At 36.0% G+C, this 11,949-nt stretch overlaps 1 protein-coding gene across 12 annotated transcripts in view; it reads right to left on the bottom strand.

Moving 5' to 3' along the window:
- b4galt1l (DP-Gal:betaGlcNAc beta 1,4- galactosyltransferase, polypeptide 1, like) overlaps positions 1-11,148 on the bottom strand; it is a 30,628-nt gene extending 19,480 nt beyond the window's left edge. For 6 of the 12 annotated variants that reach the window (XM_087280880.1, XM_087280881.1, XM_087280884.1 and 3 more), the window contains exons 1-2: positions 10,474-11,148; positions 6,596-6,831 (exon numbers count right to left, since the gene is read on the bottom strand). In XM_087280880.1, the coding sequence (XP_087137006.1) occupies positions 6,596-6,831; positions 10,474-10,744 (507 nt within the window). In that variant the 5' untranslated portion in view covers positions 10,745-11,148. 12 annotated transcript variants of the gene reach the window in all.
- Between the last annotated feature and the right edge of the window lie 801 nt (positions 11,149-11,949).

Raw genomic sequence — 11,949 nt, 5'->3', positions numbered from 1 at the left:
TGTGTTTCTGCATGTGTGATAGTGTCTGCAGTGCTGTCTAGTCTATGTTGGTGATGTAAATTACGCTACAGAAACCTTGTAATAACCTGCAGCACATCTTCTGCTATACTACACTTATTTCTCCACACTGTACGATGATTTCCATGATTTGTTAATCACAACATGTTTTCTTTTGCCAAGTCAACTTAGATTCACTGATGTAGCTGAGACAACAAAAGATTTTTAGCTTATGTTGATTAAAATAAGAGCATGGTGGGAACGCACTGACTTAACTTAAACAAATTAGTTAATTAGTTAATTTAACTAACAGAGTCTAGTTCACTAGACTCCTGGGTCTTCATTTACCCTGCGCATGCACCGGCGCTCCGGAGTCAACACAGAAGGCATTTGAACAAGAAGGCGCCATTTTCTCCCCTTTAAAGTCGAGCAAGTTTTATTGTAAGTCCTCTTAAAAGTCAACTCTTGTCTTCGAGAGATTTGAAGCAATGCCGAAAAAGTTAGCAGTTGACAAAAATCTAACTTTATTATAAATTTCTTAATAAAATTTCTTCTTATAACTCATTATAACCTTAAATTGTGGAAGAAAAAGTCATTAACGGCCTCTGTCGCGGTTTCCTTTGAGGCTATTTTATAGCATTGAGACTGATGTTACATACACCATTTAGTAAGCCTGTGAAGCATCCGATGTTGCTGAATAAAATTGTTCAAATAATGTTTTACGTGTTATTTTAATTTAGTTGGGTGTTGAAACCTGCGTTATACGACACCACGCACACCTAGTTTTCCCAGCCTTAACACCCACCATAAACAGGAGTAAACGGGTCACCTTTCGGTAAAATTCGCCATTTTTATTCTGAAATAATGTTATGTCAATCACATGAACAACTACAGCACATCCCTGCGGCACATTACACACTTATTTCTCAAGATATTATTTCTTATATTATTTAAAACTTCTAAAATGTCAATAAAAGTCCCTTTGTTAAACTGTAGAGTTGAATTTTCAGCATCAGAAGTGGACAGAGCAGAGATCAACATCCCATAATGCAGATCACCATCACTACTGAACACAATACACACAAACTGCTCATTCTTAGATATTTTACACAGCAGAGTTCATGAGTTGAGGATTGTAGCTTTAAAAAGCTCAAAATTATTATCCTTTAGTGAAACTGTAATTATTTTTCAAATATTTCCCATGGAAAGATTTCTAATCATAAGTGTTAATAACTCATCTCTAATAACTGTTGTGTTTCCTCTTCTCCATGATGACAGCACATAATATTAGACTAGATATTCTTCAAGACACTAGTGTTCAGCTTACAGTGACATGTAAAAGCTTTAATAGGGTAATTAGGGTAAAGATATTGGACAACAGTCTGTTCTGGAGACAATCAACTAAAATCTATTCATTAAGGCAGCTAATAATACTGATCTTACAAATGTATTCCAGCCAACATAAGAAAGACTTTCTCCAAAAAAAAGCAATATAGGAAATACTGTGGAAATGTTAATATGGAAGCATGTCAGGATTAAAACTCATTTTGAAATGTCATATGCAAATCCGCAGTATGTAAAAGTCAGTGTATTTTGTTTATTGAAATTTGCATTGACCTTGAGCATAAATGCAAAGGTTGCTGCAAAATGAAGACAACAATTAAATCATAGAACTTCCAACCACAGTTTTAGGATGCAAACTACATACCGATTTAATGATTTATGAGATGCAAAATTTAATAAAAAAATTATAAAATAAAATAAAAAAAATAAAATAAAAAAAAAAAATCACAAATTTAATTGACATTATGTAATTGTTAATATTGTTTGGTCAATATTATTAGCACCTTTTTACCTTTTTTTTTTAAAAGAAGAAAATATATATTTTTTAATTGTCTACAAAACCCAACCTAATTGACGTAGTGAAGACTTTAAATTTCTCTTTGAGCTGAATTCGTCATGTAAGTTATAGTTAGTGCAAATTATTACTCATAAAGGTTAGGAAGGGTTAATAAAGTTTAATTTTTGGGTGAACTGACCCTTAAGTAGGGTTAGATAAAGGATAAATGCAAAGCTAATCCTCCAAAACGGAACTTCAGAACTTTCACAATGGCAAACGCAGCTATTTTTGGCACAGAACTGCCCTCCGTGGGAAAACCAAGAGAAAGAGGGAGAGAAGCAGAAAATGAAGAAGTTTACCATTGAGCAGATGCAGGCAGCGAAGCGCAGACAGATCGAGACCTCGCACCTTTTCCTGAGCGCATAAAGAGCTTTAAACAGGGAGAAGGGCAGGAATGAGGGATGGAAGGGTGAAAAAAATAATGCAAGGTGCGGAGAAGACAAGGGATGGCAGAGAGAGCAAGAGAATAATTAGAGAAACCATCATGACACACTGAAGAAAACAGAAGAGAATCAGCATTAGTGTAAAGAACACACACACACACACACACTCAATCACACACACATTAGTCTCGTTATTCATGTGGAAAATTCCTCAAACCGCTGATGATAACTGCTTGAAATGCATTAGATAAAGGCGTTTGTTCTGCGAGAGCTGATTAAAGAACCACAGTCTGAAATCTCAAGGTTATTTACTGAAACACAACAACACACTGCAAGGCATGCTCCATCTAGAGTTTCAGTCTCATTTCTAGTCCAAATATCTAAAGATCCTTAAATCAGGAAGCATTTTCTAGACAAGCACAAATATTCACTTTATTTTGACTCATTATTTCTACAAAAACAAGACTATATTTGTGCTGGTCTAGAAAATGCTTCTTGTGTACGTGAAATCCCAGCGAGTGTCTATTTTATCAGCTTCTGCTTATTTCATTCTGGGTGACAAACAGACAGAGACTTCCAGCACAGTCAAAACAAAAACTAAATCTTCTAAACAGGTTTTTTTTTTTTTACCTTAAAAACACAGATTGAATACATTTTAAGGCTATTTAAGCTCTTATTTTAATACTATGGAATTTAATATTTTACTTAAGGATCAGTGGTGATTTATTAGTAGTTCTCTATTCAGCCAATCAGAAATAATCATTCAACAGACATAACTATATCTCTTATGCTGAACAGACATATCACTTTTTTACATTTAATTTTAGCAAACGTTATTGAAAGCACCAGTTATAGACACTGATGGTGTGGGTTTACTGATGGATGTCTGCTCCGGGATAGAGTAACACGTGTAATTTGTCATGTCTTTATTATTAAAGTTGAATGTTTAAGGGTATCTACACTGCCTGACAGAAGTCTTGTTGCTTATCCAGGTTTTATGAACACAGATAATATCTGCTCTTCTAGTGGATGATTTGGTGTCAGAAGTGTCTCTATGAAAGGTGAAGGCCTCTAGATTTTGCTGATTTGAGCTCAGTAAATCTGATCATGCCTTGATTATGACTGATATGATGAGGACAGTGCGCTCTGACTCTGCTCAGACTAAAGTCTCATCACTGAACAGAAATAATGTCCAGTATAGAATATAAAGTCCTGCTGCAGTGGAGACAGAATGAAGATTGTGTCTGACTCCATCATGAGCTTGGAGGACTGCATCCATACATCTCTGACATGACTCAAATCACTGATTAATAAAGTCATCTGGAATGAAGAAGAAAGCTTCAGCAGAGCTCATCAAGAGTCTTTGTGTTCATCTTCAACACCTCCTCCTTCATCCGCTCAATAATGTTGATGTCTGGTGACTGGGCTGGCCAATCCTGGAGCACTCTTTGTTTCAGGAGCTTTGATGTGGAGGCTGAAGTATGAGCAGGAGCGCTATCCTGCTGGAGAATTGTCCCTCTCCTGTGGTTTGTATTGTAATGGGCAGCACAGATGTCTTGATACCTCAGGCTGTTGATGATGTTGATCTCTCGCACGCCCCCATACTGAATGACCCCCAAACCATGACGTCTCCATCACCAAACTTGACTGATTTCTGTAGGAATCTTGGTCCATGCTGGTTCCAGTAGGTCTTCTGCAGTGTTGGTGATGATTGGGATGCAGATCAGCAGATGATCCAGCAGAGAAATCCCAAAGGTTAAAAGGTTAAGCACCTGTATGTATGACGCAGTTAATGACATTATGTGAGAGTATTATTGTTGTTTTGAGATTGTAAGCAGAGCGGTCTACAAACTCTGTGTGGGTGTTTAAGCTGGCTTCTGCTGATGAAGCTGTAAACTATCTTCAGTAAACTGTATTTAATTGAATCTCTCGCTCCGGCTCTTCTTCATCTGACAGACTGCTCATTTTTGGGTTAAAACTGTTGGTCCCCCTACAACCCTATAGCTTATTTAATGTGCTTTTATGCACTTCTTTAAACATAATCTACCGATTTTGACGCTCATATAAACATCCCCTGCAGGCTTTTACACAAAACAATGTGATTTATTAATAGTTCTAAATGCTGGAAATGTTCATAAATTAACAGATATTGATTAACAAAATTTAATATTTAAAAATAACAACTCAGAAATACTAAAAAGCTCCATTAAATGAAATTATCTCTGAAATAACTCCAGTCATTCAGCGGAGTGATATGAAGCTGTAATGCACTCTGCTGGAACTACTTTAGCTGTAACCAAACACTATAAAGTGCTCATCAGCCAATCAGAATCCAGCATTCAGCAGATATGTGGATTACAATCTTGAATTGAGAAATATTAAGATATAGTACTATTATGTGTGACAGCAGTGCGCTTTAGGCTACACTTCTCCAGAGTGCCAGAGAGATAAAGTGATTGAGAAAAATCCGGTGTTCATGCCCAGACGCGCCCAGCTCCACATTCCAGATAACAAGAGAGGAGTCGACCACAGAACAAACTAAACAAAGCAGAGGATTAAGAAGCACTGCTAATTACTGGAGACGATCCACAGAGGTGTGATGTTTAGACTAGCTGCATACTCTCAAAATATTGAATAAACTGTTATAACATCATATTACTTTAATTATAGACTGTAAACTAAGCTCTGTCACTTCAATAGTCAAAGCCTCATTCCACTGCACGCTTCACTTATTTTCATTCTACCTGCTAAGTGCCCTTATTAGTATATAGTACTTTTTGTATTTAAAGTTATCAGGATTAATGTGCAATGGGTTATAATCCAAATGTACTACAAAAGCAAATCATAATAAATAATAGCAAATATATTATTCTATTAAATTTACAAATAAATACATGCAACAACATTTTAAGAGCAAAAAAATAAATACAAATGGATGGATGTATGGATGGATGGATAAAACAGACAGACAGACAGACAGACAGACAGACAGACAGACAGACAGACAGACAGACAGACAGACAGACAGATAGATAGATAGATAAATAAAGAGTGAGAAATAACCTGATTTATTAAAGCTACTATGGTAATGTTAGTTTAAAAATTAAATATCATATATTAACATTTAATAAAACAATTAAGATTTTGTTGAAGTTGTTAACCAATAGATGAACATCAGCTACAAGTAATAAACTAACATCATTAGCAGGTTTTAATGTGAGTTTAGTTAAATTAACTAATGTAAACAAACTGAGCCTTACTGTACAGTGTTAACCAACAACAGGCCTATGCATAGAGTATTGTCAATCAATATTCCAGCATGCCCACGGCCAGATTAATGCGAATAATGTTTATTTGAAAATAAAAAGCTTATTAAGTCTTCATTGTTTGCTGCTGTGATGAACGACCACTAATATAACAATATGAATATTCAATAAAGGCACTGATAAAAGTGTAAATAATAAATAATTATTCAGAGTATTTTGAAGTTCTCATGATAACAATATCATCATTATCACTGAATTACTGAATGTGTATTGTCCAACTCTTAAAAAATGAAGGCTTCACAAGACTTCCTGCTTTAAGTGTAGTTTTTCTGAGTTAAAGTCCTCCTTTTATCTGTGTGTTTCAGCAGATATATCACGCAGGCCTTTGGACCCACCAGGTCACAGATCAGTATTTACAGCAGTCAACACACACCACAGCTTTTTTAGTGAACGAACACTAAAACTATTGGCCAAAATTCATTTTCACTGAATGAAATAAAATCAAAATTCACATTAAAGGAAAAATTAAAACTGAATTAAGATCTACTATTGAGATGTGTAATGAAACACACACAAACACACACACACACACACACACACACACACACACACACAAATCTAGAGACTTTACATTGTAAAAAAGGGGCAGAATAGGCGCCCTTTAACATGAAGTACGACAACAAGAATGATTAGTTCATGTTTACTCATTGTTTGTTTAGTCATAATGTAAAAGAACTACTTGCTTAATTACTTGCTGACATTTAAATATGCTATAAATAGGTTACACACACACAATAAATACAAACACACACACACAAAAAATATACGCACACACAGTAAAATACACTTACACACACAAAGAATAAAACAGACAAACACACAGAAATACACACACACAGACAAACACACACACACACACACACACACACACACACACACACACACACACACACACACACACACACACACAGAATAAAGCACAAACGCACAATAAAATACATTTGCGCACACACACAAACTCAGAATAAAACACACGCACAGACACACACCTGGTTGATGACGTAGACGCCGTAGTCGAGCTGTTGGCGCTGCAGGATGGGGTGCAGGTAATAGAGCCAGAACTTCAGGTGCTCGTCTCGGTTCCGGAAGGGGATGATCATGGCCACCTTCTGCCGAGCTATGCAGTCTGGGGGTCTGAAGCGTCCGCCCTCTTGCAGAACACTGTTCTCTGTCCGCACCATTTCTAACGTGATCGGGTCTGAGAACTCCACACGCAGAGGACCCACTACAGGAGAACGAACACACACACACACACACACACACACACACACACACACACACACACACACACACACACACACACACACACACACCATATTAGAGTCTGATGGTCTGACAAATACTGCACTAAAAATAATATCTGTTAATGAAAAGCTTCTGTATTTTGTTTATTTGTGATGGTGAACTGCATTATGGGATGTTGATCTCTTCTCTGTCCACTTCTGATGGTGAAAATTCAACACTACAGTTTATTAAATTGACTATTATTGACATTTTAGTGTTTGAAATAATATAATAAATAATATCTAGAGAAATAAGTGTGTCAAACATCAGAAAATGACACTTTATTAAACTTTTCAAGGTTAAAAGTTGTTGGAAGAAAGCTCAAGAGTCCATAATGCAATTCAGAAGCAGAAATAAATGGGAAAAAATTGTAAAATGAATCACAAAATACAGAAAACTGCTTATCTACAAATATTTTAGTGTATGTCGCAGAAAAACTCATTTATTTTAATGTATATTTTTTTCAGTATCATGCAGGCCTACTAAAGCCATGTGTTAATCTGAATGCGTGCTGACAGAAGGAGTGTAAGCTTGTGTCTTCTCCTTGGAGATCTCATTATTATTCACACACAGGTGTATTATATTACAGGATCACAGAAAAAAACACACTACACACACACACACACACACACACACACACACACACGCTAAACTCCTCTTCCAGTTTTCCATTACGACACACACAGAGCTTGAGGGAAGTCAGTTAATCTGCATCAGTAGATAATGTGAAAATACCACCTAACTCTCATGAAACTGCAGTGAAACGGCTGTGTTGTCAACAGAACGCAGTTTACAGAGTCACGACAGCTGTAAAAACAAGCTTTTGTTTTTGAAAAGCGGAATGAAGGAACACAAAAGCGACAGGTCACATCATTTAGAACAAGCCCAGTTTCTCAGAAACACTAAGGGCGATGAATTAGAGTGCACTGGGTAAATATGTGGATTCATAATAACAAGAAAAACCAGCAAAGAAGAGGAGAAACTGGCCAGAACACGCCTGGGCATGTTTAACCCCACACTGTCCAGCTGGGGAGACTACTTACACTAGTCTGCAGTTAGTTACTGAATAACGAGTGTTTGAGCTGAAAAATAGCACACGGATATTTTCTAACTCTCTGAAACCAACCTTAACTGTGGCGTTTTGGTGACTGTCGCTTTAAACGCAAATGAGATTGTTCTTTTCAGAAGAGGGCGGAGCTACGGACTGCTGTGCATCACCATAGCGTCAGACTGAAAACAGGACTATCGTTATCAGTGTGAAAAGGTCAAATGTTGGCGTCAGTGTGTGTATAAATTAGGCATGGGCCGGTATAAGATTCTGACGGTATAACCTAAGGTAAAAATGTCACAGAATCACGGTATTGTGCTCACCGCTCTGAAATATAGTCTTTTTAAATGTCGGGGTAAAATACAACCACTTTTTTCCCCTTTAAAAACAATATATTCTATTTTTTGAAAGATTTCTGACATTTGAGCAGTGAACAGGTCAGGCTATATAATTCTTCTGCTGTCTTCATTTGTTTCAAAAGTACAGATATCTTTACAATTTAAAACGAAAATCTTGGGATTTCTTTTTCTGCTGGAGATACTGTTCTAAAAATCTAAAACAAATGTAATTAAAAAATACACATAATAATAATAATAATAATAAAATAATAATAATAACAATTTTACACTGGAAATAAATGTCAATAAATTAAAAAATAACATTTAAATAAATTTATTAAATTTAAATAAATTAATTAATTAATCTAAAATAAATAAAAATTTATTAATTTTCAATAAATAAAATAAATTACAATAAATAAATAAAATTAATAAATTAATATAAATTTTAATGAATTTAAATAAATAAATTAAATGTAAATAAATTAAAATAAATAAAATTGAATAAATACAATTTAAAATTAATTAATTAAAAATAAATGAAAATAAATCAACAATATAAATAAATACAATTTTAATAAATGAATTTAAAATAAATAAATACTTTTAAAATATGAAAAAGATTTAAAATAAATGAAATTTAAAACCAATAAATGAATGAATAAATAAATAAGTAGTATTCATCTAATATTAATCATCAAGTTACATAATAGCTAAGTATTTCCCTTTTCCAGTGAAGAAATGTATTCAAAGGCTGCTGAACCTCTGTCTGAAAGGCACTTTTGATCAACTATATAACAACATTGTTTTGTATTTTTCATTTTGTATTTTTTTTCTCAGTGTAGGGCTCTCATGGCATTCTTTCAACTAGTAGGTGCGACTGGAAACCACGCTTCATATATGCAAGCCACGCGCCTCCATTGGAAATAACGAACTTGCGCGTGCAAAAGACACAATATGCGACTGGCCCTTATTTATTAGCCTCAGCTATAGTTAATCCAGTGTGCATGGTGTACAAGCTCAGAACTTCAAGCTAGCACTCAGTTGACATAACTTACAGCAGTTTTGTTCCAAGCAGAAACACAGTGTTGAGAAGACTTCAAGATTAATTAACCGTGACGAATTCGTGGTTAATAGTAAAATCGGTTAATCGTTGCATCCCTAATGCCAATATGGTATTTTTGAAATATGTTTTTATAAATAAAAAAAAAAAACTCTAAATCCGAAAGCCCCCGTGTCGCTAAAAATTACAGAATTAAACCTAAAAAATGTTTAAATATTCTCTTGTCTAAGTCAACATTTAATGGGATTTAATAGCATTAAATTCCTTATCCACTAATTAAAATACTTTTCAGAAAAAAAATAAAACAAGTAGTTTAATACAACGCTAATGTTGTAATTATTTACTTTATTTACGGTAACTTACCCAACAACTTTTACATTCCTAAATGTATGCTCAATTTAAAAAGCATTCAGTCAACTTTACTGAAAGAGAGAAAACTCATTCCTGGTAAATTATTAAACATGTATAATTATAAAAATTAAGTGTTGATTGCAGATTGCTCTCATCTGAAAAGCGAGACTGGTTTCCACCATTGTTTACTAGCTCTGAACAGCAGAGCATCAGATGAGTATGAGGCCCTGAAACGCAACAGATTCTACAAGTTTGAGAGAAACCTGAATGATCAGATCTGCTGGTTTACAATTAAAAACTTAAAGATTGAGGTGTACTGTACACCCATTCATAGTGTTTTAAAGACTACATGCTGGACCCCTCATGCAGATTTTTAGGGAAACGTTTTATCTGATTCCAGCATTCACCACTGCTCTAATACCAGCCTGATAATAATCTGATATATTATGATGTATTTTTATTATTATTATTTTCAGATTTAACACAATCTACACTGTATAAAGCGCTATAGAAATACAGATTGAGAGAAAATAAGATTTCTTTTTTCTAATCTATTGCCTTTTGGACTTAAGGACTGTTGACGTGCCTGATACAAGCATCATATAGTTCAGTTATTTCCCCTTTTTACTTCATTTACCATTAATATTTTTCAAAGTTTGTGACACTAGTGTCGTTTATAGTTGTGTAAGATGTAAAGCTGGATGTTCAGCATCATTACCCCAGTCTTCAGTGTTCATGATCCTTCATAAATGAGCTTAATATTAAATATCTGATTACACTGACCCAGGCGCGGCGGCTCCTCTGGGCAGATCTGCAGCTCCTGGCCGTTGCTCGAGGCGTTGGCCGCGGGTCTGCTGTCCTCAGTGGTGCCCCTCTGCTCCGCCAGTTTCCTGTGTATCGTCGGTCTCTGCTGCTGGTTCTGGGCGAAGGCTGGCCGAGAGTCCGAGTTCCTCATGTAGTAAATGACGGTGACAAAGATGTGTAAGAAGCACAGCAGCACCACCAGAGAGCAGGTCCGCTGCAGGAGGCTGAAGTTCCCGGTGGAGTCCGGCATGCTGGAGCCCTGAGGCGGACACCTGTGGCTCAGACTCCCGCTGTAGAGAATGTCCAGCAAACACTCACCCCGGCCCTCTACCTGCTTCCTGGAGCTTTAGGGAACATGCCTCGAGTATCTACTCACCTAGAGCTTACAATCAGATATTGAACACTTCTCTCTGAAGTCAGTCAGAGCTCCACTCGTGCCCTTCAGTGAAGTCGATTCTCGATCTCCACAAACACGAGTTCCGTTATAAAGTGTGGGAAAGTATCGGAAACTGCAGCCTGAGGAACTGGACACACTCTCTGATCGAGGGAATCCACTTTATGGCGTTTTTCAGCCCGAAACGCGGACGTTTTCTCGCTGTTCCCCGCGCTGTGCTTCCGGACGCACTACTGCTCGCTCGGCGTCTCTCCCACAGCACAGTGCATCATCAGCGTCTCCGCGAGACTCCTGCACCCGCTGATCTGTAGACGCTCTGCCACATCCACTCTGGCGTAGCATATACAGTATAGATCTGCATAGCGCGTCAGTGCCGGAAGTGATTAGCTATTACAAAATAACAGCCCTCTGATTTTTTTTATTCATAGCTTTGTGGTTTATTTATGTATTTCGCTGTTCATGTATAGCTTACTGTATTGTTTGTCCCCGCCAGTTCCGTCTTGTGATTGTAAATAACAACTCATTCATATTTAGCATGCCTTTTATTTAATGTTTATGGACATTCACTCTTTGTCAGATGGGGGAGTGTAGAGTTTTGAGTACTTTCAATAGAACTTTAATATGTGGTCCATCATCTTGTGTTACGGATTTAGGGGGCACTGTGTGTGTTTTTCAGTAAAAATAATAATAAAGAGTAAAAATAACAGCTCTCAACGCGATTGAGAAATACAGTAGTAAACACTACAGTGAAGTGTGTTATATATTAGTGTTCACAACACCTTGCCAATCAATACTGTACTATTCACTATAGTTAATTATAACTAATAAACTATAATGATAACTATAATAACCAATAAACTATATAACTATAATAACTAATAAACTATAACGAATACTGTAGTATACTTTAGACTGTTCTACAGTAAACGGTGGTGTATTGTAGTATAATATACCATATAGTTAAAGTAAACTGCATGACTGGGTCTTTTGTTTACATTACAGTAGGTGTTGTGTTACCATAGTATCACCACAACAGATGCACAACATTACAATATGTACTA

The sequence above is a fragment of the Danio rerio genome, chromosome 14 (assembly GCF_052040795.2).
Source record: "Danio rerio strain M-AB ecotype USA chromosome 14, GRCz13ab, whole genome shotgun sequence".
Taxonomy (NCBI): Eukaryota; Metazoa; Chordata; class Actinopteri; order Cypriniformes; family Danionidae; genus Danio; species Danio rerio.
Note: the sequence above shows the minus strand (reverse complement) of the source record. Positions and strands in the feature narration are given on the sequence as shown.